Here is a 26,597-nt window from a genome sequence, read left to right as displayed (position 1 = left end):
AAAATCTCTAGACAGGAGGTTACAAGTTGGTGGTTTGCAGATGTCATTTATTTGATCTATACAGTGTTAATAACCTTCAAAATTATCCTCCAAGATTTGAAATTTGGGAGATGTCATACAAAATTCCAGATTTGTTTATTATTTTATGAAATCAGAAGATTGGACAACATTGGACTCAAATCCGCATATGGTCACAAACAGCTGGGGCTGAGTAGTGGCCGTCCCTTGTATATGGGCACTTTCTGCTCTCTCCCTGAAAACAGGGTCCAATGTCAGTTGCCATTAATCAACTCACTTAGTTGATAGATTTAAGAGCTCCTAGTTGAATTAAGAGGAAAGTGACATAGTTCTTGTACCCACAGCTATAAAAATTTAAAATAAATAAATAAACGATAGACTGAAAGGACTATTTCAAAAAAGATGGCAAGTTTGCATTTCCTAATAAAAATGAAGAATATTTATACACTGTTTCTATGCATACACAGTATGCTTTTGTTGAAAAATAAAACTTCAGATATCAACATTATGCAATCCATTATAAGAACCATAATTGATATATTAAAAAAGATGTACAATGAAAATCTTAATTTTATTAAACAGACTGAAAGTTCAACAGGTTTTGTATTTGAATATATACATTAAGTGTTGCTGCTGGGAAAAGCAGTTATTCATTAATTAAGCAATAAACCTTCACAGGCATCAAAATATTTTATAGACACAAGATTTATAAAAATGTCTTTAATTGCAGTAGAAATTATACATTGAACCAGAAGTATTTTTGTCAGTGAGTTGAAGAAATGACTGAGACCATATACAGGGCATATTATGTTTAAAAGTTAGATTTCTTGTGGCATTTTCTTTTGTCACTTATGAGAGTTATGTGTATTTTCTCACAATTTCAATGAGAATTTTGATGTGAATGAACAACTTTTGGGCATGTCCATTAAAAGCAAATCAGAAAATGGTTTACTTGAATATATTGAAAAAAGCCCTAAAAAATGTAACATAAGCAGATCACAATTAATACATGTAAGTGTTAATGTCAGACTTTTATGAAATACATATCCAACATTGCAAAGTTTTGTAGGGATACAGAATTTATGTTTGTTCATTGGTAGATTGACTAGCAATTATTTGCTTTGTGGTAAAAGGTTTAAGTAGAGCATATTATGGACATAATAGCTGCCACCATGAGCTGGAGACCTCCCAATGACTTGAACCACTTTGGGTTTATTTCTGTGTGTTCAGCATAAACTGTTAGTAATTGTTCAACAAGTACTTAATACATGCATGGATAAATGTACTTCAGTTGAAGATATACCACATATCTAAAACTCTTTTGGGATGGAAGTTGTATTTCAATCTCATGCAAGTTTAGTATCAAAGATACTAATCATTTTCCTTTCCCCTCACTTCTCCTTCTTGACTTTTTTCTGCCTTAGATGCCTATACAACAGCCGAAGTAGTTTACTCTTGGACTCTTGGGAAGAACAAATCTGTGGAAGTGGCACAGGATGGCTCTCGACTGAATCAATATGACCTGCTGGGCCATGTTGTTGGCACAGAAATAATCCGGTCTAGTACAGGTATTTATTTATTTTATTTAGCAAGCATTTTTGTAACCTGTACCACATACCAGTCACTGTTTTAAGTGCTTATAATAACTTATGTTAACAAAACAGTCTTGTGAGGTAGGTACTATTATCTTAAGGAAACTGAGGCATACAGATGTTTAATAATTTGTTCCATGTCACAGTTATGTAATGTCAGAGCCAAGATCTGAACCCAGGCAGATTGGCTTCCAAGATCATGCTTTTAACCATGATGCCCTGCTGTTTCATCGTGAGTTAGGTCAAGGTCATTAGGGCTGGACTGTGGTAGAAGAGAAAGCAGAGGGAAGTCATGATAGTGGGAGAGCTAAACTTTGATCCTAAAGTTTTCATGAAAATATTTGCTTAACTCCGCCAATACAGAGGTGGCAAGGTAATAACCCCAGGAGAGGCCAGAACACAGCCAGGAGGTCCAGGAATGAGCCATGGAATTATTTTCTTAAGTGAATCACCCATTTCAGAAACAAGTGTGTCTGTCAAACATTGCCAGGTCCTCTCAATGGCTCTTCCTTGGACATTGATAAATGGGACTTAGAGGCTTGTTCTGTAGCCTTAAGTCCTATCTATTTGGAAACTGACCAGTTGTAGGGGCCTGAGGAAGGAGGCACCCTGAATCCCAACTAACTTTAGGGTATTTGACAAAATGGAGTATATTTTAGGGGCCCACATATCTTACAATATTTTTGCCATGAAAGGGTGGGAACTTTCAACACTTGTCTCCATGGAAGATCTCTGAATCCACAATTATAAACGAAGTAGGGTACTCTTGTCCTTTTTTTCATTAGCTGGACACTGCTGTTCCCTCTCATAGTGTTACAGTATGTCTGTGGTCTGTTCTCCCTCCATCCTAGGACCAGGGGCGGGAACCTAAAAAAAAGCAGCATTTGAAATGGATTTAAAGGACAACAGGATTTAGAGATTTGGAACTTGGTGTGGGGAAAGGCTATTCTTGAGAATGGCAATACGGAGGTTCAAAAGGCCAGAGGTTTATGAGAACATGATCTCTTGGAGAAGGTCAGCTGATCTGTGGGGGTGAGGGGAAAGCACCCACCTGGCCAGTTCTGCTCTCCCCAAGTAGGTAGAGGGAGGAGGACCTTTAGTGCCTGCATGTACAAAGTGTAATTTTACTGTCCTACTGTGACCCTTGCATTTTTGAGCGGAAGCCACCTCCTGCTGTGGGGTGCCGCTGCTGCTGCAAACGACCTCCCATCTGAGATCAGACCCTCCCCTCCCTCCCACCCCAGCCTGTGGGCAAAGAGTACCCAGGCTCCTGATGAAGGCTCCGTGCATCCCAGCACAGCAAGGCGGACCCCTAGAGACCAAGGGTAACCCAGGAGCCCTGGAGGTCCACTGCGCAGAAGGGAGAGAATTCCTGGGGCTATAGCATCTGTTCACTCTCCTGACTTCCCCATCCCTCCTTGGCACTGCTCACCTGGTATCAACTTTTGAGACCCATCATTAGCCATCCAAGCAGCCCCATTTCATTTGGTTAAACCACTGTTTGTTTAGTCTTTATCACACGTTCATGATAGAAAAATTAGAAATATCAGAGGAGCAAAAAATGTAGATTAAAATATTCTTTAATTCCACCATCTAGAAAATAACTTTTTCGAAGAATTTAGTGCATTAACTGATTATTATACATTTTGGTGTGTAACCTTTAAGAAGGTTCTCTTTGCACTTTTAATATAAATATGGTTTTATATAAATGGGACCAAAATATTGATACTGTTTTATAAGCTGTTTTTTGTGTAATTTTATATTGTAAGCATGTTTTATTGGCACTAAGTGTACAGGATCCAAATAAAATATACACACAAGCTAGTGATATATTTTTATTCAGATATAATTGGCATTAGTTTCAAGTGTACAACATTATGATTCAATATTTGTATGTATTGTGAAATGATCACCACAGGAAGTCTAGTTAACATCCATCACCATACATAGTTATAGAATTTTTTTCTTGTGATGAGAACTTTTAAGATCTACTCTCAACAGCTTTCAAATGTGCAGTATAGTATTCTAACTATAGTCACCATGCTGTACATAACACCCCAAGGACTTATTTACTTTATAACTGGAAGTTTGTACCTTCTGATTCCCTTCACCCATTTCACCTAACACCTACCCTTGGCTTCTGGCAACCACTAATCTATTCTTTGTATCTATGAGCTTGGTTTTTTGTTCGCTTTGTTTTGTTTTTTGGATTCCACATATAAGTGAGATACAATATTTGTCTTGCTCTGTCTGACTTATTTCACTTAGCATAATGTCCCCAAGGTCCATCCATGTTATTGCAAATGGCAAAAATTTTCCTTCTTTTTATGGTTGAATAATATTCCATTGTATCTATATATACCGCATCTTCTTTATCCATTCATCCATGGAGAGACACTTTGGTTGTTTCCATGTCTTGGCTCTTGTAAATAATGCTGCAGTGAAGATGGAGGTGTATATATCTTAAGCTAGTGTTCTCATTTTCTTCAGATAAATACCCATAAGTGGAATTGCTGGATCGTATAGTAGTTCCATTTTTAATTTTTAAAAAATATTTATATATTTATTTATCTATCTATTTATTTATTTATTTATTTGGCTGCACCAGGTCTTAGTTGTGGCATGCAGGATCTTTTAGTTGTGGCACGTGAACTCTTAGTTGTGACACGTGGGATCTAGTTCCCTGACCAGGGATTGAACCTGGGCCCCCTGAATTGGGAGCGTGGAGTCTTAGCCACTGGACCACCAGGAAAGTCCCCCATTTTTAATTTTTTGAGGAAACTCCATACTGTTTTCCATAGTAGTTGCACCAGTATACATTCCCACCAAGAGTACATGAGGGTTTCCATTTCCACACATCCTCACCAACATTTGTTTTTTGTTGTTAGTTCTAAGTAGTTAGTAATAATATTTTAACAATTAGAATGGGCATATATTAATTATTACCTGTTTTAGTTTTACTCTAAATTTAAAAAGAAAATTAAAAGGCCAGCATCTGAGGCCACAGCCAGCCTTCTTGACAATGATAAGTGTTGCTATCAGTGGGAAGCATAGCATTTCATTGTGAAACTCAATAATATCTTCATCTTACTGGATCATAATCCATTTAATCAATTACCTATGATTATTTTCTGTTTTAATGATATAAAGAACACTGCAAAGACCTTCTTTTTCCATATAGCATTTTGTTCCTATGTAATTACCTGCCTAGGATAAAAACAAAATATTGAGATTGCTATTTCAGAAAGTAGACACATTTAAAAAGTTTTCAATACATATTGACAAATTGCCATTCTAAAAGGTGAAACAATTCACACTCTCATTATCAGTGTATGAGCATACCAGTTTCCCTTCACTCTTGGCAATGCAGATGTTATGGATTGAATTATGCCTCCCCAAAAGATATGTTGAAATCCTGCCCCCCAGTGCCTCAGAATGTGACCTTATTTGAAAATAGGGTTATTGCAGATATTAGATTATAATAGCAAATTAGTTTTGAAAACATGATACAGTGTACATCAGTAAACTAAGCAGGTGTAAGAAGGAATGAGGAAGTTAAATGGGAATATCTGCAGGATATACTGTTGAGTGAAAATAGCAAATACAAAACCACCAAAGACTGTAGGATATATATTAGTATAGGAATAGTATTTCTAGAATATACACAAGAAGCTGTTAATTGTAGTTAAAGGAAGGAGAAATGAAATGGTGTGAAGGAGGTAGACTTTTTGCTGTATATTATTTGACACCCTTTGGTTTAGAAACCATATAAATATTACCTCACATAAATGTATATTGTTTTCATGTGACTATAAATTATGGGCATTCCTTTCTGAATTCTGATATGCTCCTCTATGTGGTGTCCAACATACTAATGGGAAGCTGGGCCAGAGGAAAACCCACAATCTGTGGGTGTTCTGTTTTGTATGAGTGGTTTTCTCTCTGAAAGCTGTCAGTCCTCAGCTTGAAGTAGTTCTAAGCAGAGGGCTCCTGCTCTTTGCTCCAGATTCAAACATGTGTTAAATAAATGAACGAAATTTCTCTAAACTGATGGCTAGTTCTTCACACTGTTCCCTACTTCAGCACTGACTCCATTTCCCCTTATTTGCAATATTTACGTTAATTTTCTAAGAGGAGCCTGATCTCATTTTTGCATCTTTCCTAGAAATTTGACCATTTGTTAGAAAAACTCTCATTACTGTCACTGTGTATATTATTTGTTTAGACATGGAACATAGGTAAGTGAAGACAAATCAGAAAATAAGAGCAGCGTGGCAGGTGTGTTTTGACCCACCTGCAGATGCTATTCTGTGGGCGGGGGGGGGGCGCCAAAACCCCATGACTGCTTAGCCAGAGCAGCAGTTGACCCCTGAGGTCACCATTTTGGTGCAGTGAGGCAACAGCCACCAAGGGACGTGGCCCTATTACGCGGCTCACTGCCACTGGAAGAGGGCTCTGCTGGAGTTCTGCAGTTGGCTTGAGCTCCGCTGTTGGGCGGGGCTTTTGTATCTACTACTCTGTATGCCAGAGCTGCGGGCTGCTCGCAGAGGTTGGATTCCCTTGCAGTTGAATTTAGACTGCTGACTGTACTTTTGATCAGGCGATGATGCTGGCAGGGGACCTGATACCACCTCCAAGATTCGCACAATGTTGGCTGTAAGTTATGCCATATTCCTTTGTGCTAGCTGACCCCAAATTATCTGGCCCTGCCAATTCCCAGAGCGTTCCCCATGAGGCAAAACAGAAGTGGGCCTCCAGGGTAATGCCCAGGAAAGCTGGATATCTGCCTTGGGTTCTCATTTCCCCACTGGAGAAACCATAGACTCAGAGGTACCCTCTAGGTGCTGCACTGAGCTGGCCTGGGGGAGGAAAGAAGGCGACAAATTGATACCACTTCTGTTATCCTTCTAATGTCACTTTTCTTGGTTTTCATGCCCCGGATGGGTGCTGCTTCAGCTTTACTTCTTATATCTGGGATTTTCACAAAGTGTTCTCTTCCGTGGGTAGCTGCTAAACCATATTTTTGTGACAGGGTACTAGAGCCAGGGCTGTCCTATTCCACCATCTTGCTGATCTTAAATCACTCTCTTTGCTTCTTTGGAAGAGAAACAACAAGATAGAAATTGAAGGAAAGAAGGATAGAAAAGGAGAGGCTTAAGAAAATATATTCAGTTATTTAAAACAATGGCTAATTTGATAAGCTTTTGAAAAGTCCACTTGCTTTCCTTTCAGATCTACAGAATATAACTTATATAAAATATATAATAAATATTATTCATAAATATTAAATATTTTACATGATCAGATATAGGATTAATAGACAGGAAGGAATTCAGGGGTGTGAGACTAATATGTGGAAGGGGAGGAAATTCCCCAAGCTAATCAAAGTCCAACTATTGTTAAAAATAAATCTTCAGTGCCTCCTCAGCTGAGAAAAAGAGTGAACAGAAGGACAGGGAAAGAAAGCAGTTGAAATGTACACAGATAGGAGAGAGGGGGAGAAGGAGGAGAGAGGGGGAGGGGGTGGGGAACAAATAAATAAAAGGATTGAAAAAGTGGCAGAGAGGAAAAAAAAGCAACCCCAATGTTATAATGAAGAAACTCTACAATTTTGTATGACAATTCTTTGCTAAATTAAAACTAAGCCTACTTGTATTTTTCATGTTCACATAAACAAGCTAGAATGTGAATACACACACAATATGGATTGTATGTTGAGCTTTGGCTAACCAGATGGTGCTTCCTAGGCTTAGGTACAAGGGAGTGGGTGAGGTAGGAAAGTGGGAAATTGCCTCATTTGGGAGACATACTGAAACCAAATGAGGGCAGAGAGAGAGAGAGAGAGAGAGAGGTGAAAAATAAGAAGCTCTAACAAGAAAGGTAGTAGAGCAATCAGATTGCATGGACCTTTGGAGACTCTTTGGGGAAATTTGCCTTTTACTCTTTGAGAGATGGGAAACTATTGGGGAGCCTTAAGCAAAAGAAAGACTGAATCTGACTTTTATTATAATAGACTCATTTTGGCTGGTACGCTAAGAATGCATTGAAGGGGACAAGTACAGAGGCAAGGCACGTTAGAAAGCTATTACAGTACTCTAAGTAAGAGATGATGGTAGCTTAGTCCAAAGTGGTAACAGCAGAAGTGGTGAGAAATGCTCAAATTATAAATATATTTTGAAGAACTGTCAACGTATCTGTGTCCGTGTCTGCATTTGTGTATGTACACATGGAAACATGCACGAGGGAGGGAGAGGGAGCGGTCGATGATGTTAAAGATTTTGAAGAATTTTGATTTGTGCTCCTGAGAGCTACCATTTACTGAGATAGGAAAATCTGTTGGAAGGGATAGTTTGGAGGGGGTAGGAAATGGAGACAGTAAGAGCTAAGATTTGGACATGTTAGGTCAAGATACCTATTAGATCCCCAAGTGGTGATATCTAATGGATAATGAAATATATAGGTGTAGAGCATTATAGGGAACCCTAGGTTTGCCATATCAAAGTACCATAAACTGAATGGCTTCAAACAACAGAGATTTATGTCTCCTAGTTCTGGAGGCTAGAAGTCTGAAGCCAAGGTGCTGGCTGGGTTGGTTCCTTCTGGAGGATCCTTTTATACAGAAGAGGGGAAGGGGGAGGGGTCCACTATAGTGCTGACCAATGACTGAGTGGGACCACTGACGGGTCGCTCATTGACAGTTGCTCGCCTGGGGGAGGGGCCCACTGCAACACTGACCAATGGCTGAGCGGGGCTGCTATAGCTCACGCCTGCCCCACCACTATTACAATTCCCCACTGTCAATGTCCATTCCACAATCTTGTGGGAAAAGGGGTGACGATTTTTCTGGCTACTTCCCACTGAACAGGGGAGATGAGGGGGTGATTGTGAAATGGAATTGATCAGCTTTGGGTCGAGAATATTCCTTAAAAATGTTAGTAAGCAATACAATTCTTTTTATCTACAACTATTTGAACCTGATGAAATTCCTTCTACAAAGAAATTTTAATCTCAATACTTATTCTTTTTGAAGAGCAACCTTAAGTCTTCTAAGGCTTCATAAACCCATTGTTCTCTAGGCCTCTCAGGAGTTGGGTCATTTTCTGATGACAGTGGTGCTGCTTTAACCCGAGTGTGATGAATCCATGGCTTTACTCCAGCTAACTTGACAGATGACTGTGTGGTAAGTAATACCACATGTGGTCCTGTCCACCTTGCGGTCAGCTGGTGCTCAGTCCCTTGTTCCCTCCAGGTTTTAAGGAGGACTCAGTTTCTGGGCCGGAAAGGATGTAATGTTACCTCAGTTGGATAGGCACACCTGCTGACAACAAACTCATGAACAGAGGTTAGTATAGTGCCCAGAGCTTTAACATAATTGGCAACTGCTAGATCTTTCAGAGCATTTATAGATCCTCCCACCCGGGCAGACACCTGGAATGGCCTACCATACAATATTTCAAAGGGGCCTAATTTAAGCCTGCTTCTGGGAGCCACTCTGGTCCATAGCAGGGCAACTGGCAAGGCCTCATCCCAAGTTAAATTAGTCTCTTGACGTATTTTAGCAATGCTCCTTTTTAGTGTATAATTCATTTTCTCGGTTTTTTCCTGTTGATTGTAGTCTCCAGGATGAATGTAGCTTCCAATTCATTTGCAGTGCTTTAGACACTTGTTGGGTTATGCTAGAGACAAAAGCAGACCCATTATCACTTTGAAGGGAGTTAGGCACCAAATCAGCGGATAATGTCCTTAAGGAGGACTTTAACCACTTTGGAGGCTTTTTCTGTCCTGGTGGGATATGCCTCCACCCATCCTGAAAAAGTGTCCATAAATACTAGCAGGTACCTGAAATTTCCTGTGGCTCGAGGCATTTGAGTAAAGTCTATTTGCCAGTCCTCGGTGGGGTAGGTTCCTCTGTGCTGAGTCCCCATCTGGGGAAGTCTGACAGCAGTTTTTGTGTTATTTTTAGCATAAATCATGCAATTTTGAGTGACTTGCTGGATGGCCCTTTGTAGGTTAGGCCCCATTATATATCTTTGAATCTGTTGTAAGGTGGCATCTCTCCCGTAATGGGTACTATTATGAATGTGCTGCAGCACAGTGTCCAAGAGGGCCTCAGGAATCAAAACAATTCCTTGTACTTTACATTTCTAGCCAAGTGAGGTGTGATCAAGAGTGAATCCCCATTCTTTGGCTCTCTGCTTCTCCTTTCCTGAATACACTGGCTGGTATTTTGACAAGTCCATCTGTGGGAGAAGTGACCATATCATGGATTGTTAACCCTATTCCTTTGCTGCTTTCTTTGCAGCTTGGTCAGCTAACGGACTGCCCTTTATTATATGAGTCTCACCCTTCTGGTGGCCTGGGCAGTGCATTACAGCCACTTGTGAGGGCTTATGGACTGCTTCTAATAGTGACAGGATTTCAGAAGCATGTTTTATGTCTTTATTGTTTGAAGTGAGAAGCCCCCTTTCTTTCCAGATCGCCCCGTGAACATGCACCACAGAGAATGCATAGTGAGAGTCTGTGTATATATTTACTTGCTTCCCTTTAGCGAGGAGCAGGGCTCTTGTCAGAGCAATGATTTCTGCCTTCCGAGCTGAGCTCCCTGGGGGCAGGGCTTTTGCTTCAACAATCCTTTCAAGGGTTGCCATCACATACCTAGTGCATCACCTACCTTGGTCCATGAAGCTGCTTCCATCGGTGAACAATTCCATATCTGGCTCAGCCAAGGTCTGCTAGAATACACTAGCTTGATGACGTGTAGGCAGTCGAGCTCTGGGGATTGTGCAACATCAATCGGGAGCAATGTGGCTGGATTTAGGGCTGAAGTGACCTGAAGTCTTATGTTGGGATTGTCCAGGAGAATGGCTTGGACTTTCCCATTCTTCCAGAAGTCAGCCAATAGCCCCCTTTCTGCTCCAGTAAAGAAAGGACATGGTGAGGGACATACACAGTGGTGAGTTGCCCCAGGGTAAACTTCTCAGCTTCCTGAAATATGTCACAAGTAGCTGCTACAGCTCGAAGGCAGAGGAGTCATCCCTTAACAGTCTGTTCTAGTCTGTCTTGAGAAGTAGGCAACAAGTTGAGGGCTATTCCCCGGAGTTTGAATTAACACCCCAAGGCTTATGCCTTATCTCTCATGGACATACAGTTTGAAAGGTTTCTTTAAGTCTGGTTGTCCCAAAACCAGGGCTGAGACTGACTTTGTTTTTATTGTTTCAAAGGCTGTTTGACATTCTGTAGTCCAAGTAAGGGGCTCAAAATCATGTCCCTTTAAAGCCTCACAGAGGGGCTTTACTATGAGCCCATAGTTCGGGATCCAAACCTGACAGAACCCTGCCATTCCCAGAAACACCCTCAGTTGTCTGCAAGTTTTGAGTGTTCCCAAGCCTGCAATTTCCCGTTCTCTATTAGTCAAAAGACCCCACTGTCCTTGGGAAAGGACAAAGCCCAGATACGTGACTTGTTGCTTACATATTTGGGCTTTTTTTCTGGGAGACCTTATATCCACAATTGGCCAAATAGTTTAGGGTTCTAATGGTATTTTGTAGACACTTATCATATGTAGGGCCTGCTATAAACAAATTGTGCACATATTGGAGTAAAAGTCCTTCATCCAATATTAAGTTTCTAAGGTCCCTAGCCAACATTTCCCCAAACAAGGTAGGGGAATTCTTAAATCCTTGAGACAGGACTGTCCAATAATACTGTTAGACTACCTGTGTTTCTGGGTCCTGCCATTCAAAAGCAAACAGTTGCTGTGATTCTTCTGCAATAGGAATGCAGAAAAAAGCATCCTTCAAGTCCAAAACTGAGAACCAGCTGTATTCTCCCAGAATAGTTGTAAGCAGAGTGTATGGATTAGGTACCACAGGGTGCAAATCTTGGACTATATCATTAATAGCCCTCAAGTCTTGGACAAAGCAATACTCTGCTGAGTTTGGCTTTTTGACCAGGAAAATAAGGCTGTTATATGGGGACCTGCAAGGTTTATTCAGTCCTATTTTCAAAAACTTTTCGAGAATTGGCTGAATTCCCTTTTGGGCCTCTTGCCTCAGAGGGTATTGTTTTAGATTATGTGTCCCAGCATCCCTTTTCAATGGGATTTGTATTGGCCATGCATTTTGGGCCTTCCCTGTGGTGCCATCAGTCCACACTTCTGGCCTCACCTTTTCATAGACCTCAGGGGGAAAGAGCTCTGTCTCCTTTTCTGGGGCATCCATAAGTGCCATCTGTAGGCTTATAACATACTGCGGTGGGACCCTGATGTCAAGCTGTCCTGGCGAAAAGTTAAGTTACTAGAGCATTTAATTTACAAAGGAGATCTCAGCCCAGAAGAGTGATTGGACATACTGGCATATATAAGAAACTGTGTTTCAGGGTGAGGTCCCCTAATTGGCTATCTAGAGGTTGTAAGAAAACGATTTTGTACTTCTCCAGAAACTCCTGTGACCAGGATGGATTGAGATGTTTTCTGTGCCACCTTGATGTTTACCACAGAGTATGTTGCACCTGTATCTATCAGAAAGTCAATCAACTTGGCCCCCACTGTCAAAGTTACCTGGGGCTCCTGTGGGGAAATTGGAATTGGACGCCTCAAGTCCAAGGGAACCCCGGGCCTCTTCATTCATTATCAGAGTGCTCCTCCCTTTCTACCATATGAGAGGCTCCTATCTTTCTTTTATTGTTTTCTTTCTTATTCTTCAGCCTAGGGCAATCTTTTTTCCAATGCCCTTCCTCCTTGCAGTAAGCGCATTGTTCTCTCCCCAGTGGTGACTTACCTCTCTCTGGGTTAGTAGCCTTCCGGAAATCCAATGCTGCTGCCAGCAAAGTGGCATTCTGTCTTGCATCCTCTTGCTTCTATCGTTGTGCCCTGTTGTTGAACACGTTAAAAGCAACATCTACCAATTGAGAAGGGTTCATTCCAAGTGCACCATCAAACTTGTAATTTTCTTCTTATACCTGGGGCACTTTGCCCAGTGAATGTCACATTTACCATTCTCATATTTTGGGGGGCCTCAGGGTCTGCATCAGTTTAGCACCTACAAGCTTAATAAATTCTTTCTAGAAATTCTGATGGATCCTCATTTGGTTTTTAGTCTATCTCCTGAATTTTGTCTAAGCTCTTTTGCCTAGGTACTCCCTTTCTAAGACTCACTAAGACACATCTCCTATAATATTCTAGAAGTGGCATGCCCCCATTATTAGGATCCCAGTCAGGCTCAGCAATAGGAACTGCCAGATTTGCTTCTGGAGCTTCATCTGGATCTGGTAGATGGAGCTGGTGTGATTCCTCTCTAGCCTTGTCAACAACCATCCTTCTTTCATCCCCAGTAAGCATCATATTCATAGGAGTGTGAATGTCTGCCCAAGAGGGATGGTGAATGGCAAAGATAGAAGTGAGAAGTTCAGTCGTATGGAGGGGGTCCTCTTGGTATGTAGGGTTATGGTTTTTCCAATTAAACAAATCTGAAGTTGAGAATGGCTTGTGCATCCATAGAAACACAGTTGGTTGGCCATCTGCGTTAAGGCTTCCTATGGGATATTGGCACAAGGGAAATTGCCTTGCTCCGAAAGTAGCTCCCAGTCCAAATTGGGTGCCCTGTTGGGTCTTAGATGGTGACACCAAACCAGGCCCCTGTGCCCCGAGGGTTAACATAGAAACTTCTAATTGATCCCCATAAGTAGGGGAAACAGGGGGCCGTGAATATGTTGGTGGCATGGGGGCTGTCGGAACAACTGCTGTTGCAGTCTGGTCGGCCAGTGGAGGAGCCAGGTTGGCCAGAGGGGGTTTTAAGTTTTGAAATAACGTGTCCTCACTCTCACTTTCTCCCTCTCCCTTTTGTAGAACAGGTTTTCCCTTAGTTTTCCTTTCAGACAGCTGTACCATAAGGTGGCAGCTATCTGACTTCTTTTCCTCCTGATGCAATAGCATAAATGCTTCTACATATGGAATCTCATCATTTTTACATGCTCTTTCACAAAGCAATTGTAATTGCAAGATTGTATAATAATTAAGTGAGCCATTCAAGGGCCATCGCTCTCCTGATCCTAACGTACATTGGGACCACACACTATTACAATAGAATATCATCTCTTCCTTAGTCATAGGCCCATAGCTATATTTTGCCCATTTATTTAAGATACACCCCAAAGGGCTTTCCTTAGGGACAGATGGAGTTTTTCCCATATTTATAAGTTCAAGAACAACAAAACACAAAAAGCACAGGCAAATTCCAATACCAAAGGCACAAACAGATTCCATCATGAATGAATGCAAAACAAAAGTGAATGAATGCAAAACAAAAGCAAATGAACACAAAACAAAAGCAAATGAATCAGCTCACAAATCAGGTAGAGTCCAACAGCGATTCCCCTCTCCAACAGGGTACCCCAATCAAATGAACAAATTGGCTTGTCCCTTAGAGCAAAAGCCCAAATTGAGAGGGGAAAATGTTCCCGGTTGTACACACCAGAGTGACTTACCCTACTATATGGAGCCCATTGGCTCCCAAATGTTGGTTCCTTGCTCCAACTGCCAAGCGCTGGGGCAGCCAGTGCCACTTCAGGGAATTTTGAAGGGAAGGTCCTCAGGACAAGTGGACCCAGCAGCTGCTAGGGCCTTACCTGAAAATTCCCCAACCTGGGCTGGCTGGCCACAAGCAGCAAGGCTCCTGGCTAGCTTTGCCAAAAATTTGTTACCAAGCCCAATCTCATTCTGCTTGCCACACGACAGGCCAATAAATCAGGAGATCAGTTGTTGGAGCAAGGAATAACAACCAATGGTTGAGCAGGACCACTAACAGTAGTTTGTTGACAGTTGATTGCTAACGGTTGCTTGCTTGGGGGAGGGGCCCACTGTGACACCAACCAATGGCTGAGCGGGGCTGCTATAGCTCGTACCTGCCCCGCCCCTATTACAGTCTCTGCCTCTGTCATCACACATCTCCTTGTGTCTCTCTCTTCTTTTGAAAAGAGAGCATCAGTCATAGTGTATTAGGTCCCATCCTACTCCAGTATGACCTCATCCTAACTAGTTATATCTGCAACAAGCCTCTTTCTAAAGAAGGTCACATTTTGAGGTATTCAGGGTTACGAATTCACCATATCTTTCCAGGAGACATAGTTCAACCCATAACAAGCAGGAAGCCCAGGCAGAAAATATACATTGGGGCATTATCAAAGTTGAAGATATTATTTAAAGATACAGGCCTGGATAAGAATGCCAGGGGAGTGAGACAGAAAAGAGTACTGAGTCATGACAATCTCAAATGTTGAGAATTTAAAGGAACCAGCAAAGGAGATTGGACAGGTCATAATGTAGGAGGGAAACCAGAAGAGCAACGTGGCCTAGAAGTTTGGTGAAGAGATTCATTCCAGGAGAATGGAGTGCTCAATGTGTAAAATGTTGCTGACAAATCCAGCATAATCTGATAATTATAATTAACTGATAATTAACTATTGGATTACAGAGTTGATGGGAGGGTATAAAGTTAATACTTCAAAAACACTCAAAGTTGTTTGGTATATAGTAAGAGCTTAACACGTGTTCACTCTTATTTTGAAGAGGGGTGATGTAGGCCAGCCCATATTCTGCTATGTGAACTTTAGGTTTTAACCCAATAAATCCATTCAAACAGCAGAGCGTAGTGGTTAGAAAGTATAAGCTGTGGAGCCAACCCATCTGGAGTTGAATTCAGGCTCTACTACTTACTAGCTGGGTAATCTTCTGCAAATTGCTCAGTCTCTCTTTGCCTCAGTTTATTGACCCATAAATGAGTATAACAATAGTACCAACCTCATAGGGTTGTTGTGAAGATTAAATACTTTAAGAATGTTACATAGCAAATGCTATAGAAGAGATTATTTTTCATTATTATTTACATGAGGACATTAATATATTTGAATGAACTCGTGTCAAAATTGCTCTGAGCAAGCTGTGTTGGTACACTGTTAAGCATATATTTTTGTAATAGGGACAGTGCAGGCACACTAATGGTCCCATTCCACCAACAGTCAGTGTCACAGTGGTCCCCACAGTGGCAGTTTCCCTGGGTCATTGTCCTCAGGACCGGCCTCATTTATGCGCTCTCCCCCTTTGCCCCAGCAGTTGCCGCCCAAGGCCTGGAGGAGCAGTGTGCTGCAGCAGCCTCAGGCACACACATACATTGCAGCTTGTCGCCTTGGGTGAGTCTGAGTCTGGGGTGTTTCAGGTCTCCAGGCAGGCACACTGACAGGTAGACCAGCAGACCGGTGGAGATGGCAATATTGTGACTGTGAATTTGGGAGAACCTCTGCTGGCGTGAAATGCCAGTTGAAGGTGCTACGGCTGGAACATTGTGACCTTGTAATAGGGGTGGTTGCTCATCGCATCTGACGTGCAAGGCCCCAGCACAGGTGTTGTGGGGGCGCCTCTGGCAGCAAGGGGAGGCCAGGAAGCTGGGGTGTTTGCCTTCCCCAAGGTCAGGGAGGACAGGAAATGGCCCCGGAGGAAATAATGCAGCTGCCTGGCCTGCCTGCTCCTACCAAGCCCTCCCCGAGGTGGGGCAGTGGAAGCCTGGACAGACGGGCCGGCCGGGGCTACCGCACTAGGATACAGGATTTGACACTCTCCCTAAATGGTCCCTCCACGCCAGTACAGGGGGCATTTGGTGCCCGGGCCTGGGGCCCAAGATGCCAGCCTCTGCCCACCCACATGCCAGGCATCTGCTACTGGATGGTGTGAACCCCTCAGCTCGGCTGCTGTCCACGCCCCTGCAGTGCCCTCCTAGGATGTAACAAGGGCAGGGCAGGTGCGCAGTGGTTAGCGTGAGACCCTTGCCACGGGGGTCAGAGGGCCCACTCATCCAACAGTCAGCTCGCAGGGGTCCTCGAGTCAGAGAGTGTGGTGAGAGTGTGGATGGCGGCCTTCTCCCCAGGCCCTCCAGGCTTTCTGGCCTCGGGGCGGTGGGTGAGCTGGGGGGCCTGGCAGGTAAGCTGGGGGGCCTGGGGACAGGCTGAGGGCTGTGTCCCACAGAGCCCCAGAGCCCCCTCTACCGCTGCCCACTGGCCAGGCTCAGGCCTTGAAGCAGCAGTGAACCTCTCCCCCATCCCCACCTCAGCAACGTAATAGTGGTGGCAGTCTCCATTCGTTGCAGTCCATGGAAGCGTCGGATTCTCTCCAGTTTAAATAAAAGCCTGAGGGCCAGCTGGGTCCTGGGCGCCTGGCTCTGTCAGTGATGATGGCTGAGTGGGGTTTGGGGACCTGGCCCTGAGGGCAGCACCAGCTGAGATCTGCCTTTTCAGCTGGGCCTGGGCACTGGTGGGAGGACCCAGACTTGGTGCTGGATGAACATTCCCAGACAGGGTGACCGGCCTGCACAGTACACCCTCCTCTTAGCTAGGACCTGACCTCAGAGCCTTGGAACCTTGAACAAGTAAATTGAGCGGTAATGGCATTGCTTTACTTATGGGATTTGTTAAAAGCTGCAAGGAGGCATGGAGACTGAAATAAATGCCTCCCTTTCCTTTTCTTGTCAGAACAGAGAATAACATTTATTTTGGTGGAAGTTTACAGGAACATCATGACCTGACCATGACCTGACCTCAAGAACAAAGGATCTGACACCAAGAAGTTTGCAACAACTAAGCATATCCCTCCCTCACCTTTCCTATAAAAGGGCTTTGTGGAAAGCTTTTGGGGAGTTCGGGGTTTTTAAGGTGTGAGCCACCCATCTCCTTGCATGGCCCTGCAATAATCCTTTCTCTGCTCCAGACTCTGATGTGTTTCAGTATTGTTTGGCCTCACTATGCATTGGGCACACGGACTTGCGTTTGGTAACATTTTGGTAAAATGACCATCTCACCCATGGCCCTGCAGTAATCCTTTCTCTGCTCCAAACTCCAATGTTTTCGTATTGTTTGGCCTCACTGTGCATTGGGCACACAGACTTGCATTCGGTAACAACGTGACCTAGGTGGACAGCTACAAGAACAAAGGATCCAACACTAAGAAGTTTGTAACAACTAACCACGCCCCTCCCTCACCTGGCCTTTAAAAGAGCTTTGCTGAAAGCCTTTGGGGAGTTTGCGGTTTTTTAAGGCATGAGCTACCCATCTCCTTGCATGGCCCTGCAATAATCCTTTCTCTGCTCCAGACTCCGATGTGTTTCAGTATTGTTTGGCCTCACTGTGCATTGGGCACACGGACTTGCGTTTGGTAACATTTTCACCGAAAAAAACCAAAAAAAACAAAAAAACCCACCTCTGTACTACTTCATGATTATTAAAGAGATCTGGTTATGTGGACCTGAGAGGTGCTGCAATGTCTTCTTTTGAGTATAAGGTTAAGGAGCTTTGTGAACTGAATTGGGGCCCACCTTGATCCAACAATGTTCATTTGGCTGCATAATGTCTAATTTTACTCTCCAGGAGAATATGTCGTCATGACAACCCACTTCCATCTCAAGCGAAAAATTGGCTACTTTGTGATCCAGACCTACTTGCCATGTATCATGACTGTCATTCTGTCACAAGTGTCTTTCTGGCTCAACAGAGAGTCTGTCCCTGCCCGCACGGTCTTTGGTGAGTGTTGTTTTATGGAGAATGGTGCAGGGGCAGGGGTGAGGAAGGTGGAAGAACCATTACTGGAGTGAATGTAAGGAACACCTGAGCCCAGCATTAGTAACTAAGTCACTGGATCTTGGTGTTTCTAGCAACTGAATTCTTAAAAGGCAGTGGAAATAAGAGTGTTGGAGTATTAAGATTTACTGAAATGCTTCCTGTCTCAGTCAGGTTTGCTTCAGGAGCTGGAGAGGGATGGAGCCGTCAGTGAAAAGGAGAGGAAATTAGTGGGCAGAGCTGGAGAAAGTGAAGGGTTGGAAACTAAGCTGACAACAGAGAAGTAGATTGGGGCTTTCTTATGACCCATTTTTTTATAGGACCATCTGACTTTGCTGCTCCTCCTCTAGCCTTTTTGAAAGTATGAATTATCTGACATTCAGTAAGAGCTACACAGAGTTTGAAGGTTTTTACAATAGTACCTACAATTGAGAAATTTTCTTCAATATGAATTTACTGTTGTCTAGGAAGAGATTTGCATGTCATTAGCACTTTTCCCTAGGAGACTTAAAGCACATAAAACATTTTCTGCCTGTTTTTCCCACTGTAAGATTTTTTTTTAGGAGATAAACATTAATTAACTCTTTTAATCTACTAAACTGTCTCCATATACTTGGATACACTGAGTACTCACAAAGAAGACTTTTCTACCGATATTTCCTACTGATATCCTGAAGCTTTACTGTGTAGTTAGAGAGTAAATGATGTTGTTTCAGAAAGAAGAAGCATTTTAGGTCAGGTAGAAGAGGAGACAGTAGTGGAGGAAGAGAAATAATAACCTGTAAAGTAAGAAAAAAGAAAAAAAAATTAGAAGGGTGTGATATCATGGAAGTCAAGAGAGGTGAGTGTTTCAAGAAGAAGGGAATAATCCTCTGGGGTGAATTCTGTGTGTTTAGGTAAAATGCAGATAAAAACTGTTGGGTATCATGATATGCTTGGTTGCTAGTGATTTGAAAAGAACAGTTCTAGTGGAGTTGGGGGAGCAGAATCTATATAGGAGTAGATTAAAGATGCCCAATTTTTGGAAATATTACAAACTAGATACCCTGAAAACTCTTCCTCTACAAAATCCTAAAAAAAGCATATAAAATATAGAAAACACTCTTTTTTAATATCTGAACTCATAAGAAATGAAAGAAAATACTCAGTGGCCCAAATGGAAGAAGGAAGTGAAAACTGGAATGTTAATCACATGAGCTTATACTGTTGTAGCAGGAAAATGGATGGATGGATGGACTACTAGTCTTGGTAGGTAAGAATTTGAGTTTTAAGGTTACACAAGAAAGACTTTTAGCCTGAGTGAAATTAAGGGTTAGAACTAGGACTGTGGTAGGCTTAATAATGGCCCCCAATGATACCCATGTCCTAATCTCTGGAACTTGTGAATGTTAGCTTATATGGCAAGAAGGACTTTACAGATTTGAGCTAAGTTAAGGATTTTGAGATGGGGAGATTATCTTGCATTATCTCAAGCAACTTTAGTTGAGTGGGACAGACATTCATTATCAAAGAAGCATATTAGACTTTTAGAAGTGCTCAAAGGAAGTGAGGAGGGCAGTCACAAAAAGACTTTGTAGAAGAGTCTTGAAAGAGAAGCACTGGGTGGCAGGCCTGGATCTCTTTTAAAATGCCAAACCTCTTTGTCCATCCATGAAGTGCACCAAATGCTTGATTGAGGGTCCTACCAGCTCTGACTAGCTAAGAGCTCTTCACAAGATGACAGTTTTAATTAAGCCTTAGAGACTAGAGTTCTAAACATCTCTACTGAGATATGGCACATAAATACTTGTGTTGCAATATAGTTCCCTCCATCCATGCTTTGGCACTGCTATGAATGTGCCAGTGTGGACAATTGCATTTGCTGATAACCATAAATGAGATAACTTGTTTCTTCTGTGAATCACTTCTTGCTCAGTGTGATCAGAATGTTACTGAGCCTTAGGTCCATTCTCAGAATTTACCAGGCTACAAATTCAGATACTTTGTTATGAGGTGCTAGCTGTATGGCTAATTCCTGACAGGGCTTGAAATGTGTTTTTTCTAACTCTCTGCCTAGTTTGTGCAAAGGTGCTCCTTTAGGATCTGTCTACTGAAACTGTATTAAGTCTTTTCCAGTCTGGATTTTCATTTATATAGTAAATATGTAAGTAAGGTACTCAAGGAATCAAGATATGAAAGGAGGGTCCAGAGGCTGCAGCACACATGGCTGTCTCTCTGGGTAGAGTTAATAGTTAATAGGCCATATCTGCTTGCTTCTCTGTGCAACATCTCTCACTCCATTAGGACTACCTTCCATGCCCTACTTGACCCAGGCTCATGAAGGTCACATTCTCCATCTTCTTGAAGAATCAGAAGGAGGTTCTGGCCATTCCTTCTTCCTCAATTCTGGATGATTTTGGGTACACAACTGCACCATCAAAATTCTGGGGGAGACAGTAGGGAATATTCATAGATGGGGAGAAAAAGGCAAGGAGAGATTAAGGAAATTGCCCAAGATACAAAGCAAGTAAGTGGCAGAACTGAGGACTTCCTACTTCTAGTGTAGATATTCAAGACTAGAATAATAACTGCTAACAGTTATTATTGTTAAAATGTGATTATAATTAGGCTACTATAATTATTTATATAATTATGGCAATATTATTGTTAATAACAACAGTAAAAATAAGAGTAATGTTAATTATAGAAGCTGCTATTTATTGAGTGAGTACTCTGTGCCAGATATTGTGCTGTGGGCTTTATGAACATCATCTATCTCATTTGATTCCCCAACAAATCTCTGAGTCTGGTATCATCACACACATTTTACACATGACAAAACTTAGAGGGGTAAAACACCTTGTTCAAGGTCATATTACAAGTAAGTGGGATTGCCAGAATTTGAGTCTATTTCAGTTTGACTCTAAAGCTCATATTGTTAACCACAACACTATATAGCTCACATGTATATCTAATATATGAACAGATTAGAAATACATTTTTTAATAGAATTTAAAAGTGAATAAAAGAAAGCCTTAAATTTAGATTAATAAACGCCACCAAGAAAAAGAATCAATCCATTTAAAAGCAAGCTGTGGTTTGGCAAAAACTCATAAGAAACAGATGTTAGAATAGTTTTGGTTGTTCACAAATTCAATAGGACCTAGACTGTGATGCAGCTGAAGAACAATTTTCCACAATAGTTTTTTGTGTTATTAGGAGAATAGTGTCCACAATAAGGGAAATGAAACCCCTACTAAGCTCAGACCATGTCCTGAGTCTTGGGCTCAGTTCTGGTCTGTTCAGAAGATAACTACCAGAATGGGGAAGGAGGCGAAATGAAAGAAGGAACTGGCCATGTTCTGGAGATGAACAGACACACAAAGAACTATGGCCACCCTCTCCAACTCTCTGAAGTCCTGTCCCAGAAATGAAGAAGCAGACTTTTCTTTCTTGTGTCGCCAGAGAGAGCTCTGAGATCAGTCAGTGGGTCAGGAGTTAGAGAAAGGCAGGTTTCAGTTCATAAGGTAGATTTTTCTAATTAGAAAGCTCTCTTACAATGAAATAGGTTACCTACTTTTCAATGGAAATGTTTAAGCAGAGGTTAGAGGACAACTTTTAAGTGCTATACTGGAGATTCCTATTCCTGTGATAATTGGGATGGGGTGGTTACTAGGTAGAACCATTCTGTTTTGACATTCTCTGTTTTTTACTTTAAAGGGGCCATTTTGGGTGGGGTGTAGCTCCTCCTTTCAAGTAGGAAGTTGGTGATATCATCAGATATGCTCTAAATGTCTTTCACTGGCAACTGGTTCTCATTTTCTCTCTCCCCAGGTGTCACCACTGTTCTCACCATGACCACCTTGAGTATCAGTGCCAGAAACTCCTTACCTAAAGTGGCATATGCGACGGCCATGGATTGGTTCATAGCCGTCTGTTATGCCTTTGTATTTTCTGCGCTGATTGAATTTGCCACTGTCAACTACTTCACAAAGCGGAGTTGGGCTTGGGAAGGCAAGAAGGTGCCAGAGGCCCTGGAAATGAAGGTAAGATACAGGAAGGGTGGGGGCTGGGAAGCACTCCCTGAGAGAACTGTATTGGAACCAGGAGTGGGCAGCCTGCAGCCTGTGGGAACTGGCCAGGGCTGTGTGCTATTCACTGGGGTCATCAATCCAATTCTCAACTGGAGTGCTTCTTGGCAGTGTGGAGTGTTTGCTGGGGGCAAAGAAAAGAGGGTAGGTATCATGGAGGGCTGATGTCTTGTGGTGAGGGATCAAACCTAAGTGTGATACTGCTGAACCCAAGGGGAACCTGTTGTACCCAGAAGAGTGGACTTTATCTTCAACCCAGAAAACAGTCTCTAGGGCCACTTCTGCCCCTCATTTTTCCAGTATGTTCCCATTACCATCAAACAAAAGTGATCATCATTCCTTCTATGTCTTTGCTTATTTTTTACTCTCTACCTGGAATGTTCTTTTCTTATTTTCCTGCCTGATAAAGACCTGCTTAGTCTTTAAGACCCAGATGAAGTGCTATTTTCTCCATAGAATATTTCCAGAATCATGCAGATAGCTTTAGCTTCTCTTGGGGTGGGGGGAGGGTGCTCATGATATTAAGAGCATTTATTTGTATTAGAGTTATTTGTCTGCTTCCTCACTAGACTGAACTTCTTGAGGGCAGGAGCTTGTCTGCATTCTTTCTAACTAGCTAGTATCCTTGCACAGCATCTGACTCATAGTAAAAGCTGAATAAATGTTAATTGGATTAGTGGATGGGAAGGAAGAAAAAAGAGAGAAAAAATGCCAGTAAACCACCTGGAATTGGTAAAAATAAAAACATGAATACAGTGAAATCAAGATTGTTGTCCTTGGCTGCTTTAAAAGAGTTCAGATCTCTAGCTCTAGATGAAGACTAACCCAAGATGCTAAAAAGAACTGGCAGATATGGTCCCAGAACCATTCTAGTACTCTTTGAAGAATCAGGGAGAAGAGAAAACATAATGAAGACTTTTCAAACCGGAGGAATAGATTCCATAGAATATAGACTGGTGAGTTGGAAAAATTTTAGAATAGATTTTAACTATTTATTTAGATAGAATTTATTAACTCCTTGCTATAAATTATGAAGAAATAACCAGTCCCTGTCATCTCCCAACTTTTATTTGTTATACTACTTTTTCTGCATTGTCAAGTTTTATAGCATTTACATGCTTTTATGCAGCCATAATTTCTATAGTTGATTAGTCATAGTTCTACATTTACATAGGCTCTCTTCTCAAAATAGTCCTTTTATCCATTTTTCTGTTCATTACTTAGTTATCTTAAGGCTGTCCTCTGGAAGTTTCTTTAAGAAGGGTTCATGGGAACCATATTTCTTACCATCTTACATGTGTAAAATTATCTATCAATTGTGTTTATACTTAAATTATATTTGGGCTGTTGTACAATTTGTGGGTCACATTCTCTTTCTTTGATGTCCACATAGACATTGGTTGCTATATTCAGTTCTAGCACTGAATGTTGGTATGAAGAAATTTAAAACCTGCCTAAGAATCTCTCACATAATGGGGGAGGGGTGATTTTATGGCCTAGAAACCCATATGAATGTGTCTTTTATTTACAAATACCAGTTACTTTACAAGGATATATCTTGATCTATCTTTTTGAATTTTTCCTAGGGCAGCATGTTGCCCTTTAAGCCTATGGATTCACAAGTGTCTTTGTTTCAGGAAAGCTTTCCTGAAACATTTCTTTGCTCTGTTATCGTCCTAGAAGCACAGATTATACATATAATAGAACTTTGTCCTCCATATCTACCATTTTTCTCTAGTAATTTGTAACTGTTATTTTCCATTTCATTTTTCTCATTTTTCTCAAGTGTGCCTTCCATGTCTCTGAACATTTTCACCCATGCTTATTCTCCTTCATTTCTATAGCAGTATTATTTTTCCTTATATTCATTTTATGATTTCTGCTGACTTAGCTTTTCATGTATTTTATGTTTGTTTTGTGTGTTGTTACACAGTCCTTTATTGGTTATTTCTTCTCCTTGTAACATATTTTGCATCAATACCATATTATTTTTTTTCAATTGTTACTTGAAGTTGTATTAGAGGAGTTCTTTACTAGCACTGCTATGTGTGAAAGTATCATTTTGGGGAGGGACTGAGAGAATGAGTAGGATGGTAGTGAGTAGTTGAGAGTAAGTAGTTGAAAGTGAGTAGTTTGACCATGATCTGTTATCTATATAAATTCTTATAAATAACTCACAAGAAAGTCCTCTATGTATGGTGTAGTGTGTGTGTATGTGTGAGTGTGTGCACACACACATGTGTAGTATTGTATCCTCTAATTTTTCCAGTCTCTACCTCCTCTCTACCCTGTGGTGGTCAAACAGTATTCCAGGATGTTCTCACTACCAGCCTTAAAACCATTTTGTTTCAAAACAGCGGTCATTTGTTTTCTCAGTCAGGTCCTGCCACCCACCTTTTAGGACTCTATTCTTGGCCTGAAATCCAGAACAGTAGGCATCCTCAGTGTCTTCTTCACCCTGATACAATTTTTACTGCATTTGGAAGCCCTTACTTTTTGGGATGAGAAAATGCTTTCAATTTTCATCAAAGGTGGAGTTTTGGTTTCTATATCTCATTTTCCTTATAATTTTGATTGGTTACAGAGAAGAAAAGGGAGCAAAGATGTCCTTACTCTGACATATTAAACTGAAAAGTCCCTAGAATATATTATTAAACAGATGTTTTAAGAGCAGTTAGCACTAACTATTGATAGCCAGCCTGAGTTCACTAAGAAGAAATTATGCCAAACTAATCCTTAAGAAAATTCATGAAAAGTTTACCAGACTGGTGGAACAGGAAATATATACATTTTATCAAGACATCTGACTAACTTTTTAAAATTATGTCTTCATGAAGAAGAAACAGCAGTTGAAAAAGTAGTACAATTATGCTCATGTAGTTGGTCGGCCAACTGAAGTCAAATATAATTCATTGATGGAGGGTCATCAACCTGAATGGACATTCCTGTGATAAGCCACAGGGCTTTGTCCTTGACCCTTCCCTCTTAAATGCTGTCATCTGTGACTTAAATGAAGATATATAATGTAGGAGATTCAAATTTGTAAGCTGGCATTAATGAAGAGGAGTATCTTCTGAATTAGAATCAAAGAGAATTTCTGAAGTTTGAAAGAACAGGCTGAAATCAACAGATTAACATTTTCTTTTCTTTTTAAATTTTTTTATGGGAGCATAATTGCTTTACAATGTTGTGTTAGCTTCTGCTGTACAATGAAGTGAATCAGCTACATGTATACATATATGCCCTCCCTCTTGGACCTCCCTCCCACCCAACCCCCCATCCCACCCATCTTGGTCATCGCAGAGCACCAAGCTGAGCTTCCTGTGCTTTATAGCAGGTTCCAATTAGCTATCTATTTTATACGTGGTAGTGTATATATTCTTACACATAGATTCTAAAAAAGTTAGTTCTGGGATAAAAAAACTTAACAAAAATTGTATGTTACAAACAAGATGCTGGGATATAGGAAAAGGGCAAATTTAATATAAGCCATCCATGTGGTGTAACTCCTGAGAAACCAAATTTTGTTTGAGTCTGAGTTAGGAGTTACCTAGACCAAGTGAGATGATAGGCCCCTTTTATTCTGTACAGGTTGGGCCATGTTTAAAATATGTTGTTCCAATTTGGTTACTACAGTGGAGAAGGGACAAATGCATTAAGGGGATGATGATTGCTAATTTCAGATATCTGAAAGGCAGTCATGGATACCTTGTGAAAAATGTGGTAGACTTTTTGTTGTGACTGGGAAGAGATGCAGTGGTTTTTTGAAGGTAGAGAGAGCACTAGAATAGATTAAGAAACTGTAAATGTAGATGTCAAAAATGATAACTGTTTCTCCAATTCCAAGGAGTACTGAAAATGAAAAAAGAGAACAAAAAGAATCATCTAAAAGTCTTCTGCAAAGATGGTGATCTCAGTCTTCCTCCTTAGTCCCTCTCCATGGTCAATCTATTTAAGTTATTGAAAGGATGTTGATTATGAGATTTGAAAAAAAACTATGGAATGTGTAAAAATGGATCTCTAATGTGAGGGTGCTGTGCTTTGTCTACACTGCTACAATATGAATGAACTAACAGTGAGAACCACTGACCCACGGGACAAAAAAATGAAGTGCGTTAAAAGTAAAAATAGTGAAATTTAATCATAACTTATTCTGCTTTTTTCCTTCTTTAAAGAGACATATTAAACCTTATTTGCCTCACAAAGCTAGAATGGGTGAGCACAAAACTGTTTGAAACTAATAAAAATGATTCAAAAATCTATTTCTGATCTGTACTATGATCAAGGATTAGATAAAATGTGAGGGGAAAGATAAAGGAAA

General features: G+C 41.3%; 1 protein-coding gene across 2 annotated transcripts in view; it reads left to right on the top strand.

The window, feature by feature from the left end:
• Positions 1–26,597, top strand: part of GABRA3 (gamma-aminobutyric acid type A receptor subunit alpha3) — a 220,143-nt gene that overhangs the window by 180,921 nt on the left and 12,625 nt on the right. For both annotated transcript variants that reach the window (XM_036841158.1, XM_036841157.1), the window contains exons 7-9: positions 1,443–1,586; positions 18,018–18,170; positions 22,020–22,231. In XM_036841158.1, the coding sequence (XP_036697053.1) occupies positions 1,443–1,586; positions 18,018–18,170; positions 22,020–22,231 (509 nt within the window). The remainder of the gene's footprint in view (positions 1–1,442; positions 1,587–18,017; positions 18,171–22,019; positions 22,232–26,597) is intronic.

This window comes from Balaenoptera musculus, chromosome X, assembly GCF_009873245.2.
Source record: "Balaenoptera musculus isolate JJ_BM4_2016_0621 chromosome X, mBalMus1.pri.v3, whole genome shotgun sequence".
In the NCBI taxonomy this organism is placed as follows: Eukaryota; Metazoa; Chordata; class Mammalia; order Artiodactyla; family Balaenopteridae; genus Balaenoptera; species Balaenoptera musculus.
This window is presented reverse-complemented; position numbering and strand designations above follow the sequence as displayed.